Raw genomic sequence first — 24,683 nt, forward strand, 5'->3', positions numbered from 1 at the left:
GAGCTTCATTTCCCCAGCAGATAAGAGAGAGAAAGAGGAAGAGGGAGAGGAAAAGAGGATTGCGGCAGGGTGTGATGTTATTCTGGATTGCAGGATATAGGAACAATGCCCCAAATTCTTTGTTATTCTCATTGTCTGGTTCAGAGCGCACACAAAAATGTTTTTTTAAGTTTCCGCACATAAATAATCACAGTCATTACTATCACATCACCTGGTCTGGCTGTATTTGCAGTAAAACTCTGCTTTTTGACTGTTGCAGACTTGTAACTCTGAGTGACTTTTTTTAGACTACTAGTTTAAATAGTTTTGTGCCTTTGCCTTTTTCTGTGGGTTATAGTTGCAAATCACACATAATATTAGTGCCAGTTAAAGACAGTGAAGGACACAATGATTGTTGTTGACTCCTACTTTGGGTGAACTTTCTCCCAAAGTAGGAGTTTTATCTGCCCAACAGTCCTAAACTAAAGATTCAGGACTTTTTGTTTAACAGACAAAACCAACAAATTCTAGAGTAGAAATTCTGGCACAATTAATTAGTTGTCCTTGGTTATCCATCAGCTGACCAATACTTTCAACTTTTCTTTACCTTGTAGTCTCTGTCTCTTTTGTCTGTTTCACAAAACTGAAATTATGTTCAGCTTTCAATCCAAGGCATCAGCTTTCATTGCTAATGAGATGTCAGATGATTGATAAGTATGCCTTTCTTGAAGACTTCAGACTGGAATTTGCGCCTTTTTAGTCATCGAATCATCACGAATGATAATAAACGGGCACTAGTTGGGATTTTACATTCCCTCATCCAAGCATTTGTAAGTACACATTCTTCATTCTACATATTCTTCCATGTGATTTTTCTAAAGAAAAATATAGGTGTCAGGTTTATAAGGCGGAAATAACCAAGAAGACCTGGTGTACGGCATGACTTTTTCGATATTTTGTGTCCACGAAAACGTGGCCTATCTTCTTTTCCTCCTCCTGCAGGGCTTAGAGCCATTTTGTTAGATATTAACTGCGAGCTCTTAATGCTGCTTCTCTTCAACGTTAACCACAAACAAGCATTACTTTATATAAAATACCACAAAGGGAAAATAACCTTCCATACATCTATATTCCAACCCGCTCCACCAGTAGCACCTCCTACAGAATGAGCGCTGATTACTGGCGAGTGCTCATTTACATGCTGGACGCCGTGGATATTTATTTAAATTTAATTTCTTTCCCGCACACGGTGCTGTGCAGGCTTTTGTGCCAAAGTCATATTAACCCCTTGACTAGTTAATATGCAGTGCACGGCGTTGCCCACGCGCGATGAATATTCATATTGATGGCGTTTTCGACGACGTCTCTCCATCCCTTTCTCCCTCCCCTTTATCCCGCTATGTAACGGAACGACGTGGCGCTATGGAGGCATGCCGGAAGACTCGGGCAACCTCACAGTTACGCCTTCAAATACAAACACAGATCGTGTGGCTCCTCGTAGTTTACTTGTGCTTCGCTGTCGCTGAAACAATGAGCGATAAAACAGTTGATAAAACTCAGATGCCGAGCAGAGAGGCCGCGCTGAAAGGAAGGGAGGAGAAAATGGTCGTGGCAGGTAAATAGCGCACGGTGGTGAGTTTGTACCAAGATAACAGTTGGCACGGGGGTGACACCTGGTGCTCCAGGTTACCTGTGGCACACGCACACGAGTGACATCAGAACAGCTCGTGTGAAAAATAGTGACAGAAAACAGCGTCGTTGTTAAGAAATTTTAAGCTCAGAGCAAGCAAAGTAAGATGTGCAGTTGGTACTGCTTTATAAACTAATTATTAAGTGTATAGATAGTTGAAGTACACAAGTAAGTAGCTGAAGTATACAAGGATTACGGTGACAGCTTCCAAACAGTCGAAGCCTCTGCTCCATCTGCAGAATACCTACCAGCTGAGAAACTTATTCTGCTGTTATTTTCCACGCGTGGTAGGAGGTGCTGATGCCCTGTATGACCATAGGTTTGAACTCGTTCCATTCTGCAGAAAAATAGGGGCAGCACAAATCAAAACAGTATTTTGCAGATTATAGTTATCAAGGAAAACCCAGTTTCCAAGTGGGTGTTAGGTTTCGTTATTTAATTTTTATTTCTTTTTTCACTTGTAAGTCCTTGACTTCATCTTGGCACAACGTAGGTGTTGGACGTTTTGTTCAGGGATCAATCCAGCCATATTAAAGGTTGAGACATATCACAACAGACACACTGGTTCGTGTTAACCGAAATTATATCCCTGCGCACTGCAGTGTGTGCAACTGATGGTAAGGACTTGTGACTGTTTATGCAGGACATTATGGTTGTCTTATGACAGAAATTGAAAATGTGATCAGATCCAGAATTACGTGAAAGTCTGTCTTGGTGGGTTTTCAACAAGTAAATCTTCCTCCACTTTTGTAACTGACCAGACATGTTGTGTTGTCAAAACTTTGCAGCACAGTGAAACATAGAAAGGCTTTCAAAAGTCAGGCAAAGGGATGGGTGGGTGTTTGGATTGCTCAAATTCATGGCTGTCACCCAGGAAACTAAGGTTCATGTTCTACATGAAACTCCAAGTTGTCGACTTGTTATTTTTCTATTTAACAAAGTAGTTTAAAATGATTTTTATTATTATCATTAGTATTACTTCGTCACAAACCAGCCTACAGGTTCTTAATTAGCCATGTTATTCTTTTTGTCTTCATTATACCATTGTCTATAGAGAGATTCATAAACACCAAAGAAATGAATAATAAATACATATATATATATATGTATATATACTCTTCTTCTTCTTTGCATGCAACTTATTAATTTTATGAAGCTATTAGTTACTGTTTGATGAACACTTATTTACAGAAATGAATGCCAACACATTCCAATAACCCCAAGGTGACACTGAACATAGTTTAGCAAACTGTGCTGGTAAACAACAATGGTAAATGTAACATACACGCAATGGTCATTTGCTTTAAGATAACCTACTATACACACACACACACACACACACACACACATATATATATATATATATATATATAGAAGCTATATATAGATGTTGATAATGGTGGCAGTTTATATAGCAAGAGTTAGGCACCAGACATACATACACTACGATCATTATAGTAAGAGAAGATTATCAGATTTCGGGTTGATTGGTAGTCAAGAAAATTACTTAAGTTCAGGAAAAGCTCGGGGTTTGAATTAAACCACTTTCACAATGTTAACCACGTCTTAAAAAGCCTTTCAGAAACCCCTGAAAGCGTACTTCTCCTGAAACTATATTTTTAGCTCATCCTGCCTGTGAACTTATTCCATGGCGGGGCATTTACAGTTCGTCCGTCCATCTACGATTCCCCAAGAATCGCTACTCCTCCTACAGTATTGGTCAGAATTTAATCAAACTTGCACACGTTTATCACCTAATGGGTCCTCACCCAAATTGTGCTCAAGGTGAAGGTCATACTTGTGGTTTTACGGGCAATAACATGAATTGCGATGGATTGTGAGCCGGATGAGTTACAGTGTTCCAGTCTTTTCTCCAGCTGAGCTGTAAAACTCAGCACAGCATCCTGAACAGTCAGTTTTTCAGTGACGGTTTTGGAGCAGCATTAATTACGGTGGAACAAGAACAACACCAACACATTGATTCATTCTCCATTTGAGTTTTTCCCATGGGAGCTCTAGTATACTACAACCCTTCCATCCAGGCAGACTATGTACCGCCGTATATAGTTTTAGTTCTGTTTTCCAAGCATTGCACAGTAAGTGAAGAGGCCATTTAACGATGACTAGAATGGATGCAGTATTTGTTGCTTAATTTATGTTGAATTAAATGTGTTTGAGCTGCAGGTCAGAATTATTTACTCTCTAATTTACAGTTTTTATTGGGTGGAAATAAAAATGTTAGTATTTGCTGGACTTTTGACATCACACTATGGGTTGCTGATATGGATATGATGACCAAGTAAATTGTATCCACAGAACTCTTGTGTTAGCCTGACATTTTCACAACTGTGGAGATATAAATATGGAGGTTTGGAGCTTTTTTACCTGCCCTGACATTAACTTTTCAAACCAAGTACCTCAGGATGCATTTGCTGTGATGCTATTTAGTAGAGTTGGAAATAAAAGTTATTTAATGTCTTTTTTTTTCTACAAAATGACAATAATCAAGCATGCCAACACCTGCCTTAAATGTGTCCTGAAGACGGAGCCAGTCTGCTATCAGTCTGCGATTGAATGGGGTTAAGTTAGCATAGGTCATAGAAAATCACATATCTGTTGCCGTCTACATGGACAGAAATTAATATTTAACTATTACATTTGTGCTCAGCAACTTTCCCTTTGTTTGAGCGGTTTGGTCGAGTAACATTATCTCAAGATGGTGGTGCATGAGATCAGCCCTCTCGTTTGTTGTATTTCCATAGTAGTTTGATTTAATGAATAAAATGTCGATATTTGGTGTCACTGTACTGTATCTGTACTTTTCCCCTCACCCCTGTGTTTAGCCTGTTGAGTGAATGTGTGTGATGTAGTCTGTGGACAGTAATAAAATCTTTCAGTCAACAACAAAATCTGTAGTGGCAGCAAAAGCCTGTTGGGATATGTGGTGGGATTGTGTACAAATAGTTGTTGATTAAGTCAGGATAACACAAATCTGTTTGGATCAAGTCGTCAGCTCTGTTATAGCCATCCTGGCACAGAAAATGTGACATTTAAACAACTGAATGAAATCATTTTACTACTTTTTGCTGAACTGTTCGGAATTTCATTCATTCTGTGAGTCAAACATCCCTGCCTCACCTCAGCTCGTCTTATCGTTTCATTCACTTTTTCGTCTTATTAATTCGGGACCGCAAGGCCAGTATCAGTGTACCACCAAGGAGAATCGTGGTGTGATATGAACATAGATAGCTCTATCCACAAAGTGCATTGTGGGACCTGGGTGTGAGCGCATAGGATGAAACCGTGCCGCAGCGTCCAGAGGTCCATCTGGGCATTATGCGCATGAAGGCTCCGCCCCGTCGTAAGTTCCTTCTCCGTCTGTTGAAGCAGCTCGGAGACACCGCATGGCAGAAATCTGTTCCTCCCCTTTCACCATGGGGGAGCAGTTTAGATGGGGTTGTTCAAGTGTGTGTATGTGTGTGTTGGAATAGCATGCTTCTGTGTTGTACGGTGTGAGCCATTAAGCATGAGTAATTTAAGGATTGCAAGAACGGTCTCCACATATGCCCTGTGCTGTCCCAGCCTCGTGTGTGTCCGAGCGCACGCACTCGCGTCCTGTCCACACTGAAGATCGCTAATTTTGAAAGTTACTTCTAGCCTTCCATCCTCTTTAAAGAAGCACCCCGTTTCTTGTTCAGACGTCCTGTTGTCCTGTGTTCTCTCCCTTCCTCGCTCCAGTCTGTATAATGTACTCAGTGACCTTGGCGAGAATGATCCAGTGGCAGATTGCTACATGGTAGGGGCACAGTAGCTATTATTTTGAGTCAGTGCGGGATAGACTGCCAATATTTCTTCTAAACAGGATGGGGGAGGTCAGCTGACTAAAATCAATCTCTGCTACATGTTTCACTATAACTCTTAAAAGCAGCTTCATAGAGAAGATATATTTCTGTTGCTTCTCTTCTGTCTCTTGATGCCCTTGGGTTCCTAGTTTTGGAAAGAGCTTGGAGGGGGAGAAAGCATGCATGCGTTGAGTAAACATATAAATTAAGTATCCAAACAGGAGATAAATAAATGAGAGATTTGCTTATGGGCGGTCCTGCAGCTCACTGATTTTTACTAGAATGTCAGCGCAAGAACATAACCTGAAATCTGTCGTTTGATTCTTGTATGGTTTCCATACCACAATCAGTCAGTGAATTGGAGCCCTTCTTTGCACTCTTCATGCATCTTGGTCAGTGCACTCTGGAGTAAACCCCTCTGTGATACTAGCTGTATAGAAAATCATTGGATTTGCTCTCATATATGTGTAGGGGGAGAATGTGCATTTTTCTTGGGCCACTTGGAGACTGTTTTATTTTTTTCCCATCACACCGGCTTTTGTTAGATTTACGAGCAGGCCCAAACAGGATGCTCCTCCATCTTTGAGGAAGGGGAATAGTGGAGCTGATGCAATAATCGCAATCTTTTTCCAACCCGGAATAGTGACTGTGTGAAGTGTATGTATGCATCACAATAACGAGTTGGGTTAGTTGTTTACAGGCCACAGCAGCAAAGTTTTCATTACTTACCTTTTAATGGTATTTTTTTTTATCCCCCCCTCCCCAATTTGTTCCACTCTTTCTCGCCCCTACCCACCCTCCCATACAGCAGAGGAGTAGTTGGCAGCGGTATAAAGCATCAGCCTGCTCCGACGACTCGTGCCTGAGTCCCTGCCAACCTGTGTGAAGCTAGGAAGGGGAATAGGAAAGAGGGAGGGAAGGGGACGAAAGAGAGGAAAGAGATAGAATGGATTTTTTTTTTTTTTGAAGGAAGTAAACAGAGCAGCCTGGAAATCAACCTTCCAATGCCAGTTTTGGCATCCAGGGATAGAACCTCTCCCGGGTCCCTGTGAGGAGACACGAGCGCTTGGACTTCAGTTTTACGGGAGAGAAACACGGGATCACGGGTAGAAGCGGAGGTTAACAAAGACTAAATACCCACTAAAACAAGTCAAACTGGGCTTTATTGTCCGCTAAACAACAGACAGATTGTTGTCCCCTTGACTGGTGGTAACCTTGATTCAAGCAGAGTGGCAGGGTGTCCGGGTTTGATTTTTCTGGTTCTGGTCCAGCCGCCTACAACCGACATCCTAAAAGCAACAAAAGGTGACCAACGTATTCCGCTTCCATCCTGCTGCAGTGTATAGAAGGCGCAGTGCTTTTCAGATATCCGAGAAAACAAAGACACGCAAAAAAATTACGCCCATATCTCATCCAAGTTGGGAAAAAAGCCTTTTCATGAATCCTTCCCCCATATTCAGCCTGTTTTCTCCTTTTGTAAGCCCAGTCAGTCACCCTCCCTGCTTGTTTTTTTTTTTGTCGTCCTCTGTTCTTTCTTTTGCTGGCGTAGTGAGGGAGCGTAGTGAGGGTATTCAGTTCTTTCTCAGTGCCTGCGTGTGTTAGATGGGGTAATTCTGGCAGAGTGGGGTGTGGGCGCTGGTCTGGAGGGGGAGGGCGGGGGGTGCTGGACCAGGCACAGTGAAAGGAGCCAGCCTGGCACTGTCTGGACCTGTGCCAGATGCTCCCTGGGAGAAACACCCACTGCAGAGGTTGGTGTGCAGGTGATTGTGTGGCTGGTTGCGTGCATGCAGGCAGCCGTGCACATGTTTAGCAAGAAGGGAGTGAGGGATGATGGGAAGGTGGTGCGAGGAAGAGAGTGTGAAGTGAAGATGGAGAGCAGCTGACAGAGATGAGAGGGCGGGGAGATTTGGCTCTGAGTTTCCTTCTTTGGACAGTGCTGTGTCGGCATATTCTTGGCTAACTTTGTTTTTACCTCTCTCTCTCTCTTTTTTGTTTGTTTATTTGTTTGTGTGTTTGTTTTCTCTGTGTTCTCTTGGATGAAGTGCTTGGTCTTTTTATATAGCGCCCAAAGGCATGGTGGTCCGAAAGCCAAAAAGAATCCTTCACTGCCTCTCTGCTACCCTCATCTGTTGCTTCTCACTGGCTATTTACGCCTTTTATTGTTTTGGCAAGCTTGATCTCTCCTCCTCCCACTTCTCCTCCTTCTCTATCGCACACTATTCTCCCTCTCACTCTCTCAGTTTCGCGCTCTCTTTCTCTCTCAGTCGTTTGGCAGCTACAGTACTTTTTATCGTCGTGGCCAGAAACAAAGGACAAGAGGGTGAGAGTGAGCGGAGGATAGAAACAATGCAAATTCACAGGGAAAAAAAGGAAGATGTCTAATGTTCTCACACCTCCTCAAGTCACCTCCATCGGATGAGAATATTTTGCCCGTACAGGCACTCATATACTTTGACTGGAGCTAACTGTGCTAGTGAACATGACCTAGCACTGCCAAACAACCTGCTGCTGAAAGACAGCACTGTCGCACAACAGGAGGGCAAGAAGAGACCGCCTTAGGGCACCCAGGCCCCCGTGACATTTTACTTCTTTGTGCTTGTGCAGTGTGCTACTCCACAGTAAAAGACAAACATTTTTTGTCAAGTAACAGAAGTGCCTTAGCACGCCAAGAAAGTATTATCAGCTCAAGTGTACTCTTTTATTGTGTAGTCTTCCAAACACTTAATCTTAAGGGCCCAAGCATTCAGAAACTGTTTCTTTTCTGTGCTCTGCTGTCTGGGTTCGGAACGATTTCTGGAAGCCTAAACTGAAGGTAGCTGCTGTTCTTTGGCCTTTTATCGCACAGGGAGATCATCCCATCTAGGAAATGAACTATTATGTCCGTATCAGATTAGAGATTGTTTTTATTCAGGTCAGTGTTGCACATAACATTTCTGAGCAGCCAGAAAGTAATCGCGCATTGAACTCAGCGCAAGCGTCCATTATTGGGATGTGCCTAAGCTCTTAGTGTACCCCGTGGCCTGTTTATCTGTAGACTAATATTAGTGGTTGCAGTACAAACCAGCCTTGCTTAGTGGAGATTTGCACGCTAAGTCACCTCAGTCTTCTTAAACCCTAATCCCCCTCACACATCTGCGAGCTACACACTCACACACACACTTCCTTTTTAGCACTCTAATTCCACTCAGCACAGTTGGCAGTAGAGTGCTACCTCTCAGCACTCCAGTTTGTTTTACTTATTGGGTATTTTTAACATGATGAAGATTAGGGTGGCATTGAGTCTACTTGCAGTGCTCTTCCCCGCATGTGAGGTTATACAGGCTCACGCCCTTGAAGTGTAGTCATCTTTTTTGCTTTGTGGACGCCCAGTGGTGCCGAGCTGAACACTAAACGCGCTCTCATTCCACATAAAGTGAAGTAAGAGGGAGAGAGAGATCAGAGAAAACTGCTGCTTTGTGTTTAATTGTGTGTATTGAGGAGAGGACAGCAGGGATAGAATAGCAGTCAAAGCTGTGTAATCCCTTAAATGTCTTTCCTGCACAGAAGCCTCTGGCTTTGATTTGCTGGCCCGGGGCAGCCTGTAACCAAGTAAAGACTTGTGAGGCCAAATCGAGGCGCCTAATAGGCCTCTTTGCTCTCGTATTGTAATTTGTACTGTTGCAACACTGTGTTATGGTCTGAAGCCATATTTGCACACTGTTTCTCTTCACAGACAAGCATGCAGTCAATGGGAATCCAACTGTGGAGCCTTTCCCAGAAGGGATGGAGACCATCATGTTTGGTGAGACTGCACAATCACACTTTTGAAAAATCAGAAATAAACCAATATGGCATCCTCTTTTACCAGTTTGTGGTTAGTAACACATTTTGGCGAGAAGCTGGTTTTACTGTAGCGCTGAAGCAGGGGCGATTCATGCATTTGTTTGTGCGCATCCAGGAATGGGCTGTTTCTGGGGAGCCGAGAAACTTTTCTGGCGACTTCCGGGAGTCTTCTCCACACAAGTGGGCTATGCAAGTGGCTTCACACCAAACCCCACTTATGAAGAGGTCTGCTCAGGTACTGCACTTTTACGCATTTGTGTAATTATACCTGCACTTTGATTTATAATAACCGATCATGCTACCTTCCCCTGAGCAGGACATTTTGCTGTTATATCTATGGCCAAAATAAAACAGATAAACAGCTGGAAAGGTTGCTTTAAGTAAAGCTATCTCTTCCTCTTGCTCCTTCCCTTCATCTGCAGTCAACTACTCAGAATGCACCGCTCCAGATGGGCTGCACCCACCCGTCCCCACCCCCCCATGACCTACTTGTAAGGATTGGGCTCTGTACTGTGCTGTACTGCGGCGTTTTTGCCAACAGAGGTTACTGTGTATGAAGCGCCATAGATTGGGCTTCTTTCCCTGAGAGTATGATTTGGCGAACGTGCCGGAGATGAAGGCATAAATCCTGAGTATTTGCAGTCGGAGGCTTTGAAAATGTTTGGCTACCTGTCTGAATCCCTCTAAATTAGTCTCCCAGTGGTCCTCATCATGACAGTCGAAAAGATTTATGTAGGCAGTTGATGTATATATTCAAGAGAATATGTTAGATTTTACTCTCCTTTTCCCTCCCTTGTGTTTTAGGAGATATGAGTGGTAGTTTGAGGCTTCTCCATCACTCCATACTGGCATAATGTCTAGGTGAAGGCACAGCATGGGGACGTGGAAAGGAAGGGAAAGATGCTCTGGGCTTAGTTGGCAGATTTTCTGAGCAGAGCCCTTCATATAATTTCTATGTTTCTATCTGTTCTCCTCCCAGTCCTGCTTTCTGTCAGTTTCCCAGCAACACGATGGTCAGCTATGGAGGAAGATGGAGATGGAGACAGATGACAGAAAAAGAGAGACTGAGTGACGAAGCAAGTGGGGAAATGGGTAAAATAAACTTTTGAGGAAAAAAAAGTGTGAGAAAGAATGGTTACCTGTCCATCGGCTGAGAGAGTGCAGGCGTCGCTCCATTGGCCATGACGGAGCAGAACACTGCGACGGCATGAGACCGAGGAGCTGTCAACACAGCCAAGGCAGGACAGACAGACAGACAGAAAGAAGGGGTTGATGGAACTGTCAGAAGAGCCAGGGAGGGATAGAAGGACAGGCTGGATGCTCTGACAGACAGAAATAGGAGAGGTTGAGGTGCAGTCAGATTCGACAGACAGAGACAGACAGCTGGGAGTGATGAGAAAATGATGTTATTATCAATGAGCATATTTGAACTAATTTGTAAAACAGTCCATTGCACGAGATGTTTGCGATACAGAATCAAAGGCTGATGCTGATACCTTTCAGTTCTACCGTGCTGCATGAAGATGAATCCAGTCCTCCAACCATAACAGTCAGATAGACTGCTGATCATATCAATGGATTTTTAAAAATCACTCATTAGTTTGTTATTTTGTGCCAAACCTTAGTAAACTAACCAGTGGTAAAATTGGTTACAAAAAAAGGTTGGTGATTGTTATTAGAACAAAAAAAAAAAAACAACATAAATTCCAGACTCCAGCACCACTACACGACTTCCATGTTTTCCACTTTAGTTCAGTTTATATCTTACAGATAGAGTTAATGGAGGCCATGTGTAGATCCCTAAGGTATAGGCCGTAAATTCTATTTCAGCGCAGGATCTGAACTATTAATATCACAACCACTATAATAAATAGGAGTGGAAGAAAGGAGAAAGACTGTGACTGTTTATATAGTCTTTCATACACTTTTGATTTGGGTTGGAAGGTCAGTTTTGTCAGTGTTTTGTGATTGAATATAGGACTTTTCTATAAGGAACCACTGTGATTATGTTGTGTCATTCACTGTGACTTGGAGCAGTGAGCAGAAAGTTTGCAGTAAATACGGCTTTGCTATAGGGCCATTACTCCAATAGAGAGTGTGTGTTTTATTGCTTCATGCTGTTTTGGCTCTGGATGATTGCTACTGGCATAAGATACTTGTAAGAGAAATGTCAGAAGGCAGAGGGTATTTCAGTAGCCCCAATGTGAAGTTATATTTTTCAAGAATGCATTCTTCAGCACAGGTGTAGCTTCTGAGTGCATTCATATAGCCGCTGTGGGTGAAATAACAATAATTATACTTAAGACTCTTGTTTGCTCACTGAAGGTAATTCCAAGTATTTCTGTGGATTTCCAAAGCTTTTTCACTCATTGCTGTTTATAACAGCAGATAACAATTAAACTAAAAAGGCCAACGGGATGCCATGTTGGGCTTTGAGGTATTTTTCACCCAGAGGGCTGTTCACCTTGCTGAAGGGTCCTTCAGCCAAAAATTGAATCTCTAGCAGCTTTAGTGTTGCTGGCCTTTTCCACTTTCACCCCTTTCATGCGCGACAACCCTGAAGAGTCATACCACAGTCATATTATTTCAGATCTTAACAGCTATTTTTGCTCCAGCTGAATTTCTACCATTTTTGTTGAGTTGCTCACAGCATGACTGCCAGTCTGCAACCACACTCACTGCTCTGTGTTTGCAGAATGTTTGCAATCCCACAGAGTTTTATACAGGTAATACATATTAAATATGCCAAGTCCAGTATTATGCATAGTCTTGAGCCACCCCTCATTTCTTTATATTTTGCTAATATACTTATTAACTGTGTTACACCTGATAAATGACATGTGAAAGTGATGTCATTAAGAAATAATCCAGACCTGATCTAACACAGGACCCAAGAGATGCATCTGGCCCTTCAGCTGATCCACCAGCTATTCACTGAAGTCATAAGAATTGAATTCAGCGTAAGAGTGGCTGTTAAGAATTCAGTTCAATTCAATTCAGTTTTATTTATACAGCACCAAACCACAACAACAGTCACCTGAAGGCACTTTATATAGTAAGGTAGACCCTACAATAATACATACAGAGAAAAACCCAACAATGATAAGATCCCCAATGTGCAAGCACTTTGGCGACAGTGGGAAGGAAAAACTCCCTTTTAACAGGAAGAAACATCCAGCAGAACCAGTCTCAGGGAGGGGAAGCCTGCTGCAACAGAGAGTATTTAAAGCATTTTTTTAAAGGTATTTAAAGGTCTTTTGAGACAATTACTGCAAATTTGCAATTTTTGGTTTAAATTGTCGTGTAACTGAGATCCAACAGTTAGTGTCTTCAGCCATCTATAAAACACAGTGGAGGATCTGTCATAGTGGTGTTGAGGATCGTATCATAATTGATGGAATAATGAATGCAGAAAACTGCCATCAGATTTTTATCCACTATGCAGTGCCATCTGGAAAGCATCTGAAAGCAGTGGCTCCATTTTCTAGCATGATAATGATCCCAAAAACACTGCCAATGCATTTAAAGCATACCTGGATAGAAAAACACACACAAAGCTTGACTAAGAGAGTTCAGACTGTGTTGAAGAATAAAGGTGGTCATATGAAATACTGTCTTTCAATCCCCTATATACTGTACTTCTATGAGTATTTGCACATTTCATTAAATAGCTCCACCTGTTTCCAATTTTCCTTGCAAAATATAAACACTTGAGGAGTTTTGCTGCACAATATGCTTATATATTACAATCTAAATCTAAAAATATGCTTAAAGTTTCTAGCAACACCTTTTATTTCACAAATGAGTTAATACACACTCCTTGACTTTGGTAACAACAGTTTAAATAAGCGAACTCCTCCATTTTCATTTGGCACACCATGTTCCTCTGAGCATAATTTAGAAAAGAGAAAGTTGGTTTCAAACCAGATGCATGAATTTGGCAGACATTCATCTATTATCTGCAATGCACCTGATAAATCTTTCTGTGTGGGCATCTTTTGTGTGTGTGCTGCATACTGTACTTACAGTTTCTTCTGAAGCAGTTCCAAGCACACCTCTGTCTTTATGTTTAGAAGAAAAATGTGTTTGCAAAGGGGTGCTTGGCGTTTGAGATTACCTTTTCTGCTCTGAATGTGTTTCCCGTTGCGGATGCACCTACATGTGAGACCTAAAGCAGCTCCTACTTTGTGAATGCCTGCAGGCAGCTTGTTGAAGCTTCGGGGTCCTGGCAGCTGCAGACAGGAGTGAGTGCTTTTGGCAACCTCCACCATAAACCCCAACATTGACTGCTTTCTCTCTTGCTCTCTCTTTCTATCTGAATCTCTCTTTCTGACACTTTCTCTCTCCCCATTGTACCATGAGCAATGGCTGACTGTCTTCTACCTGTGGCACCAGAACTCACTGCACAAGCATCCCACTCATGAGCTCTCCTTTGCAGTTTTCAGTAGGCAATTGCTTTAAATTTAATCAGCTGTTACAGTATGTCCAGTGTTTGTGGTGAAATGTAGGAGAACAGAGTGAAATAAGGAGAACCTGGATTGAGTGGACATCATAAGAGGGGATGTTGTGTCACTTTACTTAGATTAATGCAAATTTGTGCTTCTCCACTAGGTCTGACAGGTCACACCGAGGTGGTGAGAGTGGTGTTCTCCCCCCAAGACATCAGCCTTGAAGAACTGCTTAAACACTTTTGGGAGAACCACGATCCAACACAAGGTAGCAGTGCACACATACACTCACAGACAAACCCCAAAGTTGCCCTCAAATAAGTCCTCTCCCAAGGGGCACAGGGTGTATTAAAGCAGAAGGATGATGCCCAGACGTGTGCCTGTGTGTGTGTGTGTTGTGGTGGGGGGAGGTCTCATGGGTGTAAGTCAACGCCAGACAGTGTTAATGTGTCTGAGATCCAGCCATCCATGGAGAGACCCACCAGTGAGGTGCATGTTCAAGCTCCCGAAAACCTCACTGAGCATGCGCGTCTTTCTTACTTTATTATATGTATACCAGCCTTTTGTCGTTCACTACACATATTGGATTCTGGGTGACGCAATGATGATACTAAATTCGCTCATTTCTAAGAATAACGTCTTTGGATTTTTATGTTATTGTGCTCACTTGTGCTTCATCCGTGGGTTTAGTCCCTTAACGACATATCTGAAGTAGTCAGTGACAGGAGGCTGTTGACTGTTCAGAAACTTTGGAGTGACGTCGTAACAGCTCGCTTAACTAATTCAGATGCTTCACTTGTGATCGCTATTCCATCGCACTTGCACAGCAACGACAAGGACCACATCCCCCAAAAGCCATATCTCTTCTTTTCTTCAAGTCTGTTGCTCTCTTGTTTTCTGTGCTCACTGGAGGAGGTGATGTAAGAACATTAATGCACCGGGAGGATATGTAGAGGGTGTGTGCATCTATGTGTGTGTGAGAGACAGAAAGGACAGGCAAAGAGGTACTGTGTTCACTTATATTGAATGTAGGGAGGGGCATGACAACTTGGGAAGAGATGGATCAAAGATTCATAGGCCCGACCTTCAGGCTTGTGCGCACGCACGCACCACTCACAGTAACGTTGCCCGTGACGGTTTTGTCATCCCTTTTGCATCTGTCATGATTGCTCTCTCATGATCGCTCCTGGTGTGACCTACATACGCTGGAATGTCAACCATGTTTGTGCGTCTACCGCAAATACCCAGATAAATACAAGCATAAGCTTTTCACTTCGGCTGTTCTACATGAGGCAGGATTTTGGAAGGATGCAGGGGAAGAAGAAGCTACTGAGCGCTGAAGATCATCCAAGAGCCCCATCCTCCTAATCAGAAGGGATTCTTTTCCTGTTGACCACAGCTGAGAGCAGAGACACGTCTTACTAGGGGCAAAGAGTCGAGCTGACACACCACGGTGAAAAAGCAGTGAGGCCAAAAGACTAGTCATGCATTTCCCTTGACTCGCTGCCTTGTCTCATCTCATGTTTTATTAATAGCATGCAGCTTATTGTCTATGCACTATGTATTTTTATTTTCATTTTTTTGTCACAGGTAAGACCAGACGACATATTTCGGAATAACCACAAACTCAAATGTACTTTTTTCTCAGTCTCCTTGAGTGTTGCTCCTTTGCGCGTGACTTAAATGTGAATCCCCGCCGTTTCTCTCTTCTCAGATTCCAGGTTCACGTGTAGCAGAAATTCCTCTGATTTGACAAATGTAGCATGGAGTGGTGGAAAAGGGCCCGCTGGCTGTGCCTTCACGCATGCTTAAGCTCCAATTTATTCTGTCCACCTTAGAGCTGGGCTTAAAAGAGAATGGAGAAATTAAGGAAGTTCACTCTTTTCCCTTTTAACTGCACACATTCACTAGAGATCGTATATGAAGACGAGCCCGGGAGCATTACGAATTCTGTTTTCTCCTGGCACATATCAAAACAGCAGAGGTTTGATAGATATAGATATATATCTATAAAAACATATGCGTGTGTGTGTGTCGAGGGGGGGGGGGGGGCAATGCACAGGTGCATATTCAGTTGCATGTAATGCTTCCCTTTTAATGCGTTCGTGTGGGTGTGTGCATGCACATATGTGTGCGCGCGTGTATGTGTTTTGATATCTGTGCCTCTCTGCTTTGCCTCAGTTCAAAAGGGTTTAGTCCCGACAACGTGATGTCGGGCTGCGTCAGCTCCACCAATCCCAGCCTGGATAGCAACATTAGCAGCCAATCAGAAACTCCCAGCAGCCTTTGCTGTGTGCCCCCTTTCCATATTCAGCAACACTAGTCTCAATCTGCTGGCTTCTTTGGGATGTTGCATAAAGCCACCTCCACACCCCCCCATTCCAACATGCTTCCATATTATAAGTTTCTCATGTCTACGTTCAGTCAACTCTTCAGGAGCACCCCTCCACGCCAGTGAATGACAAACTCTCAACAGTCGGGTGACATTGCATGTCAGAGGGCAGCAGCCGTTTTGTTGCATCTTGAAAGCTGAAAACGGGATTTCGTTGAGGATGATCACCGCTGACTTGCGAGCACATCCAGTTTTTCTTTCGCTTTAATGCGGACTCCGCGCAGTAAAATCCAAGCGTGTTGTTGATTTTACCTTATGCACAAGTGCCCAATATGCCTACTTTAAGCTTTAATTAAGCTTTGCTTCATTTGAACATACACTTAAGAACACACCCATGCATACTGTGCATGCAGAGAGTGTACACAGCAGCATAGGCTGCATGTCGGTGTATTCACTGGACGAGTCCTTGTTACAGAGGCCTGTAGGCCCTGTTTCACCCTCTGTTTTTGCTATCTCCGCACTCCCTGTGGAAGATAGGAACACCTAATCTGGTCATTCCTTTATCCTGCCAACCTTTCGGCGCAAACCCCACTGTTTCTCTCTGTTACTTCAATATTTGCCTTACCACCCTTTTTTTTAAAAATCCTTAACCCTTTTAAACAAGCACCCCCCCCCTTTTTCTCTGATTTCTTATTCTGTTTTCTATCTTCTTTCCTCCAATTCTTTCCTCTGTGTTTGCACATTCTGTCCCAGTTTCCCCCCTCTCCTCCTGTCTCATCCTATCACCCCCTCCCCCTTCCCACCCCACCCATTTCACCTGCACCCCCTACCCCTGTCCCTTTTGCAGTGAGTGGAGCGGAGGGGCAAGTGAGAGAGCAAACGGCCCGGAGCCCGTCAGTACATCCGCAGAGCAGCACAGTGAGTCGACCGCTCCCTGAGGCCATCCGCTCATCACACAAACACACTCACATTCACTCACTCCTCTTTTATCTCTTAGTCACTCTCTCCTCCCTGCTCCTCATCCCCCCCCCCGCTCTCCTCATCTCTTCCTCCGTTCCCCTTGTCCCCCACCCTCTCCGCCGCCCTTCATCTTAACAAGCGAGGCTTTTCCCCTCCTCATTGTTTCCTCCCCATCTCTTTTTCCCCTTCTTTGCTTCCTCTTCCCTCATTCCCTCCATCCTCTCTATTTTTTGAGGCCATGCAGTATTTATGTTGTGGGCTGCTGATGCTGCGTCAGTGAACAGACATCACAGGCGTATGCCGATAGACACAAAAACACAAGTGTACAACTAAAATGGCCGACGCAGCTGTCCTCATTTGATAGCGTCTGCACGTACATGCACGCTAACCTTTGTAGGTTAGATACTTTAAATAGTTTAGTTAAAAAGAAGAAAAGAAAAAAAATATTGTGAGGGGTTTTTTTTACATTTGAGCTTGGGGTGTTTTTTTTGTTCTAAAATCTATATTTTACAATATGAATGTAAGTTGCACAATGCTGTTGCTGCATTACATTCTATATGACAAGCTGTATTTAAATGGCTTATTGCCTATCACACATAAACATGATCTATTTGAGTCACCCTAGCAGCGGTTACTTTCTGACAATTGCAATGAGCATGAATATTCCTTTATGTAATATCTTCACCCCAGCTGGCGGCGACACACGCCAATTCCCTGTTGGGGTACCCCCATGTCCCCCCCGTGTCACCACATCCCTCAATTTCAGGGGTGCCCAGGCATATCCAAAGCCATAATCCCACAGGAGATGACCTTGACATATAACCCATGACCTCTGCAACCCCCCACACTTCTAATCCAACCCTGTTTCTCTCCTGTGGTTGGCTGAGGTTGGCGGACTCATTACCAGGTGTCGGTTATTACACCCTCACACATGCTGACGGCCTTAATTTATGGAGATTGAGGCACGTGTGTTCACAGCGTGGGGGTTGAGTTCTGCATGTCCATTTGAATATGTTCAAGTTTTCTAACATTTTCATACTTTTTTTTTTCTATGTATTTTTTTCAATTTCCAAATTTGCAACCTTTTCTCTGTGGGTTTTTGTGAACGTATTCATATTTCGTGGTAATAAACCAACACAGATGACAACTGGACTGAAAAAATATATTTAAAAAAAATAGAGCTAGACATGAGATATGTGGTTTCTTCTTTCAAAATTAAAGTCTAAACTAAAGTGTTTTTCAGAATAAAGAGTGATAGTGTCCTAAACATTTTAAGTTTTTTGACAGCCTGTCGAACATTTAATTTGACAGCACACAAAATGAGATCAAATTTATTAAAAGAAAAATAAGATGTGCAGCATTTGAAAAATCAATATTTAAAAAAACATATTCCCTCCAGGGAAGAGAAACTGCATGTACTTAATTCTGGACAGAAACTCGAAGAAGTTAGAGTGTTATTATTGTAACTGTTAATTTGGAGCAATCGGGGTTTTTTTTTTATATTTCTGTTTACTTCATTTTTACATAATTATATAATATGTAAATTTGATCCCAGTAGGAGGTTTGGGTTTGCTGAAACTGCTGACCTGAACTCTGTCTAAAGTAGAGAGGGATATAACTCGAGGAATCCAACTTGTGCTCTCAGTATGGACTGACTGGAGTACAATGGTAGAGCTCGCTTCACTGTTGGAGCAGCTAAAAATAAACAGCTCAGGGTTAGAGTCACAGTGGTCTGACAACATGCCCAGAACTATGAAGTGATCATGTTAGAGAGCACTGCTCCTGTATAGAGAAATTAAAAACAGTAACATGAGGCAGCTTTTCAAAAAAGGTAACTGCAGCGATCTACCTCATGCATTGTCACGTAAACAGATGTAGTCGCGGTAACATCCCTGAGAGTCACAGCTCTGATTTAAAACGACCTCCTTTCAGTGTTTTGTCACTACCTCACAGCAAGCTTTGCAATGGCTTATTGTTTTCCTTTGAATGGTTATGTTATATATGCATACAGTACATCTGTCCGTATGTGTGCGAATGCGTTTGCACGTGCAGGAGAGAGTGTGTGTCCGCTGGGGATGCTCTCCTCATCCCATCTCCGTACTCTGCCTCTGTCTCCAGCGCATCAGGAGTGTCTTACATAAGAACAGGGCAAAAATAGCATCTGAGAGTGGAGAGGAGGAGAGAGCTCTGCTGGCACGCACAGTCGTAACAGGACCGCGGGGCACGGCACAACCCTGAGTACTATCACACACACACAAATGCACAGGGAAGACTGCAGTTATCAGGCATTATACATCTTTTTGTGTTTCCGTGCGTGCGTGTGTGTGTGTACTTTTCTGACAGAATAGTAGAAACGAGGACTCCGCGAACACCGAATAATTCCCGATGATCTTTCAGCATGGGCGCAGGGCTGTGTTAAACCTCCTTCGTAACCAGAGTTGTGTATGCGTCGCAGTAAACGGAGGTAGAGAGTAAGGAATCAAGAGTTAAAAAATATATAAAAAGAAGAAAGAAACTACATTAGTTCCTTAGTTTTCACTGTGCTGCAGTGTAATTGGTATGTGCTGCCAAATGCAGTAGTTCTGAATTCACTTCACATGTTTTTCCCGCCATGTTCAGAAGCATGCAGAAAGTCACCAATTATGCAGAAGCGTTTCTTAATTGCAAACACCTACAGAAGCTTGACTGCTGAAATGTTTGTTGTTCTTTCTTCTAATGATTTTTTTTGTGCCTCATTTTCGTGTTTTACATCTATTTAAGTGTCAACTGCGTGTTTGAAATACAGGGATGGTAGAGCAGCCGATGAAGACCGAAGGGGAGGTTGGAACGGTACGTGAAGCGGTGGAGTGCTACCAGATGAAGGATCACGGATAAAAAAAAAATAAGCCCCCACTTCTGTAGGATGGCGGGAAAGTGGAGCACGTTTAAAGTGTGGCACTCGCTCTTCCCTGGCTTGTAATTTCTACCTCCATCACTTGTTCGTCTCCTCCCTCCCTACCAGTTTGTCACAACACCAGCCTTCATTTTAATCTGATTACTTTCTTACTATTTCATCTCCTTTCTTGGCCTGCAAATAATTTTTTTTTAATTCACAAGTCTGGCTACTCGCTGGTGCCAGAACCCCCCCCCCCCCCCCCCCCCCCAAAAAAAAATCTCTCTGCAACCTTTCAGCACAAAAAACATATATGCGCATATGGCAAAGAAAGCAAGGAAAGAAATCTGGAAACAAATTAGTAAGTGGGCAATGAGGCAAGAGCTAGAGCAAGAAAGTGAAAAAGCCCAGAGTGCTGAAGGAAGGAGGGAAGGTGAAGGGAGTGGGAGAAATGGCATGCTTTTATCCCCAACAGCCAGAAGGGACAAGCTGAGCGGAGCCTTTTTGTGTGTGTGTGTGTGTGTGTGTGTGTGTGTGTGTGCGCAAGGATAAACATTGGAAGAAATTGTATAGAGTTGCAAGAAATCTCAGCAGGTTTAAACGCAACAAGACCCAGAAGAGTTTGCTTCTGCATACGCTGGTTTGTGCTCGAGCGTCTCTTGAAGAGAGTAGCTACTCCCTGTGAGACTTCCACCCTCCCACTTTTTCTCATTTTGGTTTCCATTTGTGTTAAAAGAGCTACTTTAAAGGTTCTCATTTGGTCAGGGAGGGGGGTTGGAGCAATTAAATAATATTTTTTGGCTTTGCAGGCATAGGTCAGTAACCCAGAGAGGCAGTGGGGGGTGTTGGAGCCTATCCCAGCTGTCATAGGGCGAGAGGCAGGGTACACCCTGGACAGGTCGCCAGCTAACACATAGAGACATAGACAACCATTCGCACTCACATTGACACCTATGGGCAATTTAGATTAACTGCAGGTTTCTGGACTGTGGGAGGAGTACCTGGGGAGAACCCACACAAACACAGGGAGAACATGCAAAGTCCACACAGAAAGACCCCTGCCTGATGGTGCCTGATGGTGGAATTGAACTCAGGACCTTCTTGCTGTGCGGCAACAGTGCTAGCTACCGTGCCAACATGCTGCCCTATAGATATATATCTATATATATATATATATGTGTGGATGAGTGTGTTTGTGTGTGTGTACATGTGTCACCTGTAGCCCCTCCTCTTCTGTCCACCCCCATTACCCTCTGCTTTCAGAGGCAAGGCTCTCATGCATAATGCAGAGTGAACAGGGAGGCTCTCATTAATAATTACTGCCGCCTTTGATGGATGGAGAAAATAACGAAGGGGGCTGTTAAAAATGGAGAGACTGAGAGAGACGATGGAGGCGGGAGGGGAGAATCAAGAGTTTTTGGGGTGTTTCCCCCCTCCTGTTTTTTTTTTTTTTTTTTTGCCATCATAGTTCTTTGAGGGCTGAATGCTTATGGGGATGGATTTGGAGTTAGTATAATCAAAGGCTAGGCTCATATTTTGGATGGTGTTAATATTTTGATTAGGGAGTGACTCCTTCTGATGGTGGATGGATCTCAGAACGTAATTGTGTTGGAAGCTGCTATTACCACTCCAGGGTGTTTGTCTCTTGGCTTTTCTCTGATATTCCATATCATCTACCACTTCTTTGTGATGAGAAGCCTTTTTCATCTTTACTTTTTTATGTGAGATATTAAGCTTCCACTGTTTCTGTAAGGTGGAAAATTAATTATGTTCAGCTGTATAAGGAAAAAAAAAAGCTTTAATCAAATTAAAGCGGAGTAAATTTCGAGATATTTGATGGTGTTCCCTGGCATAATTAATATATGTGTTGCTGCATACACCAGACACCATGCACGTGCATATGCAAGCGGTGCTCTGTGTGTGGTCAACATGCTCAGGACCACAGGTCAGCAGGATAGGTCAGAGGGAAGCGCCAAGCTGCAAAACCCCTTCGAGTTAACCAATCAGAGGAAAGACTCTGAGTGAGAAGCCAATGGAAGATTGAGTTGGTGGCCTTTGATAGAGGGGCAACCATTTACACTGAACAGCACTGAAATGCAGGTTTTGGAAGATGGAGGTTGAGGGTATCGATGCAGAAGTAAATGCTAAATTAAAGATATAAAAAGGTAAAATTAGAAAATATTACAAAATTGCAGAATATTTGTATTTGAGTTCCAAGCTGGTGGATCATAGAGAACATACACACACTGATTCAAAGCAACAGGGTGACATTTTGAAACTTAATTACTATTAGTTGGTTTTTACTGAAGGTCAGAGCAGTTATGTGTTCATTTTATTTCACTCACTATCCCAGTTACTCCAAGTATGCACTGTTGTAAAATGTACCTGTATGTCACTTGTACTTAGGATTGCCGATTTCCAATGTATTTATTTGTATTGCATTCATGATATGTATGCCTTCTCTTTGTTTTTAGATCATGTTTTAAGTGTACAAGCATTTGATATTGTTCCAGAAATATTCAGTGAAGCAAATTCCTCAAGGCAGCAACATTAGTAACAGTGAGTTTATTCAACGTGTGTCGGAGAGCAGTCGATGCCTGCTTGTCTGCTCTGATTTGAATGAAGACCAGATGAATACTTATAGCCATTACGCCTGAACAGACTGTGTCACAGATAGGTTGTGACACTCTATGATGTAAGGTAGCATTTAATCTAAAGAGAACACGATATGCAGATCACTGTGTCAGGGAGATATCTTGTCCGTACAGTGAGTGGAAATTGCTATTCTGCCACAGTATAGATTGAACACCCACATCTGAGATGTAACAACAGACATCGCTTACAGTGTGTTGTTTTACCTTACACGTACAACAAACCTTACATTTAGTGACGTAAATATTTGAAGTATGACACGTTTTTTTGTCGTTTTGCCATTTTTATACATAGTCCCACGTAATAGGCTGAAAAAGAAATTGGACAGTTGACTTACAAGAAGCTCTGTGACCAGGTGAGACCTGTACCTTTGTTTTTCCATGATGAATTAAGCGGATGATAGATCTGGAGTTGGTTTAAAATGTGGAATTTACATTTTCTATCTGTTTACTGGAGCTGTCAGCTCCAGGTCCAAAGAGCTATTGATGCAAGTGAAGAAGGCCATCATTAGGCTGAAAAGTTAAACCTATCGGGGAGATAGGAAATCTTTAGGAGAGGCAAAATTAAAAGTCTGATGCACTTTTAAAAAGAAGCGCTGCACTGACCAGCTCAGCAAACCAATCCCCCCCCCCAAAAAACACCTAAAGACAACTGAAGCCACCATTATTCAAACTCACAAGGCTGTAACCATTATTTTTATGTTAACAATTGGTTTGAGGAACACTTGTAATGAGAGCAGTTTCATTCTGAGTGACGAACTAGCCCTTATCATCTCTTTACCATCTTTCAGCTCATTGTTTTGGTTTGCACAAACAACACAAATGTACAATATGGGAATTTTGTTATTGTTGATGTCTGTAACGTAACTTCAAAAGCAAGACCATTCTCACCTTTGTTGGTTGCTTTTACAACTTATGATTTTAGGGGTAAATCAGATTTTCAAGGTGGTTTACTTTTTGCGAGAGTATATCACCATGGTAACTTGTGCTGCAGACCTAACCTCCTCTGGAACAGGTAATGTTCAACATTAGAGATCTGCAGCTATGAAATCACCACATAAAGATCAAGCAGATCTATGGAAAATAGCTTTGCCATTGCATTCATGGATCCAGAGATAGAAGGAGGAGCTGAATTTTTTAAAAGCGTCCAAAGTCTTTGCTTTTCCCTCCTGAGCCTTAGTGATAAATATAGATTCTTAATGCACTTTTATTCCTTGATGCTTTTTCCCTGTTGGCTGTAAACTATTTTACAACAGTTGTTTTATTCTCTAAGCATTAATATACAAATTTAAAACAGGACAGCTATTTGTACTTGTGGATCTTACACTAAATTTTTGAATGTGAAAAAAAATGTCTTACTTACATGAAAAATGTTAAAGGAATTTAACAGAATATTGAAATCTCCCAGTTTTCTCCCACGTCTTCCATTATAAAACTGTGATATCAATAATTCTCGTACCTCACACAGTCTGTATTTTTTCCGGCTTTTCTTCCCAGCTTCAAATAGGCTAGACTTTATTAATGTGGGAGGTGTTTTCCAGTCTTACTGACAAAAGTGCTTAAAGTGCTCACACATTCATACAGGGTTTTTAATACTAAACTACTGTTCAGCACTTTTCCTCTCACACACACACTCTAGCACACACACTAGCACACATTGTCTGTGGCAGTCTGTTTTATATGTGTTTATTCTCTAAATATTTTTCTAATATCATCGTATTGTCTTTCTTTGTAAGATCAGTTGCTCTTCTGTCAGTAGACCTGCCCACATTTGCAATGCCTTTCATGTGAACACACTCGTAGCTAGATTTGGAAGTCCTGGGTTGACTTACTGAGTCGGATTGCCTTGCTTTGGTACAGGGCCCAGCACAGTTTCAAAATACAACACAAATGAGCAAAACTGTTGTTTCAAAATGTTGTGTGACTTTTTTCAAGAGTTGCTTCTTGCCAGATGTCTGAAGAGGCAGATGTTTGCCAAAATGTTCACGTCAGTTTGATCCCATGCTGCTGCTTTCTGGCCATGTAGGATATGGTGCCCCAGAAAAATCTGTGTTAAAACAAGAAAAAGAGAAAGGGAAGGAGACACA

At 42.6% G+C, this 24,683-nt stretch overlaps 1 protein-coding gene across 3 annotated transcripts in view; it reads left to right on the top strand.

The window, feature by feature from the left end:
• The first annotated feature begins 1,369 nt into the window (after positions 1-1,369).
• The window catches only part of msrab (methionine sulfoxide reductase Ab), a 49,954-nt gene continuing 26,640 nt past the window's right edge, over positions 1,370-24,683 (top strand). For 2 of the 3 annotated variants that reach the window (XM_085144232.1, XM_085144231.1), the window contains exons 1-4: positions 1,370-1,594; positions 9,224-9,292; positions 9,449-9,568; positions 13,945-14,049. In XM_085144232.1, coding sequence (XP_085000358.1) covers positions 1,402-1,594; positions 9,224-9,292; positions 9,449-9,568; positions 13,945-14,049 — 487 coding nt within the window. In that variant the 5' untranslated portion in view covers positions 1,370-1,401. Of the gene's footprint in view, positions 1,595-8,339; positions 8,818-9,223; positions 9,293-9,448; positions 9,569-13,944; positions 14,050-24,683 lie in introns of those variants that run through there. The other variant, XM_085144233.1, reaches the window with a different exon arrangement.

Source organism: Neolamprologus multifasciatus, chromosome 19 (genome assembly GCF_963576455.1).
Source record: "Neolamprologus multifasciatus chromosome 19, fNeoMul1.2, whole genome shotgun sequence".
Classification (NCBI taxonomy): domain Eukaryota; kingdom Metazoa; phylum Chordata; class Actinopteri; order Cichliformes; family Cichlidae; genus Neolamprologus; species Neolamprologus multifasciatus.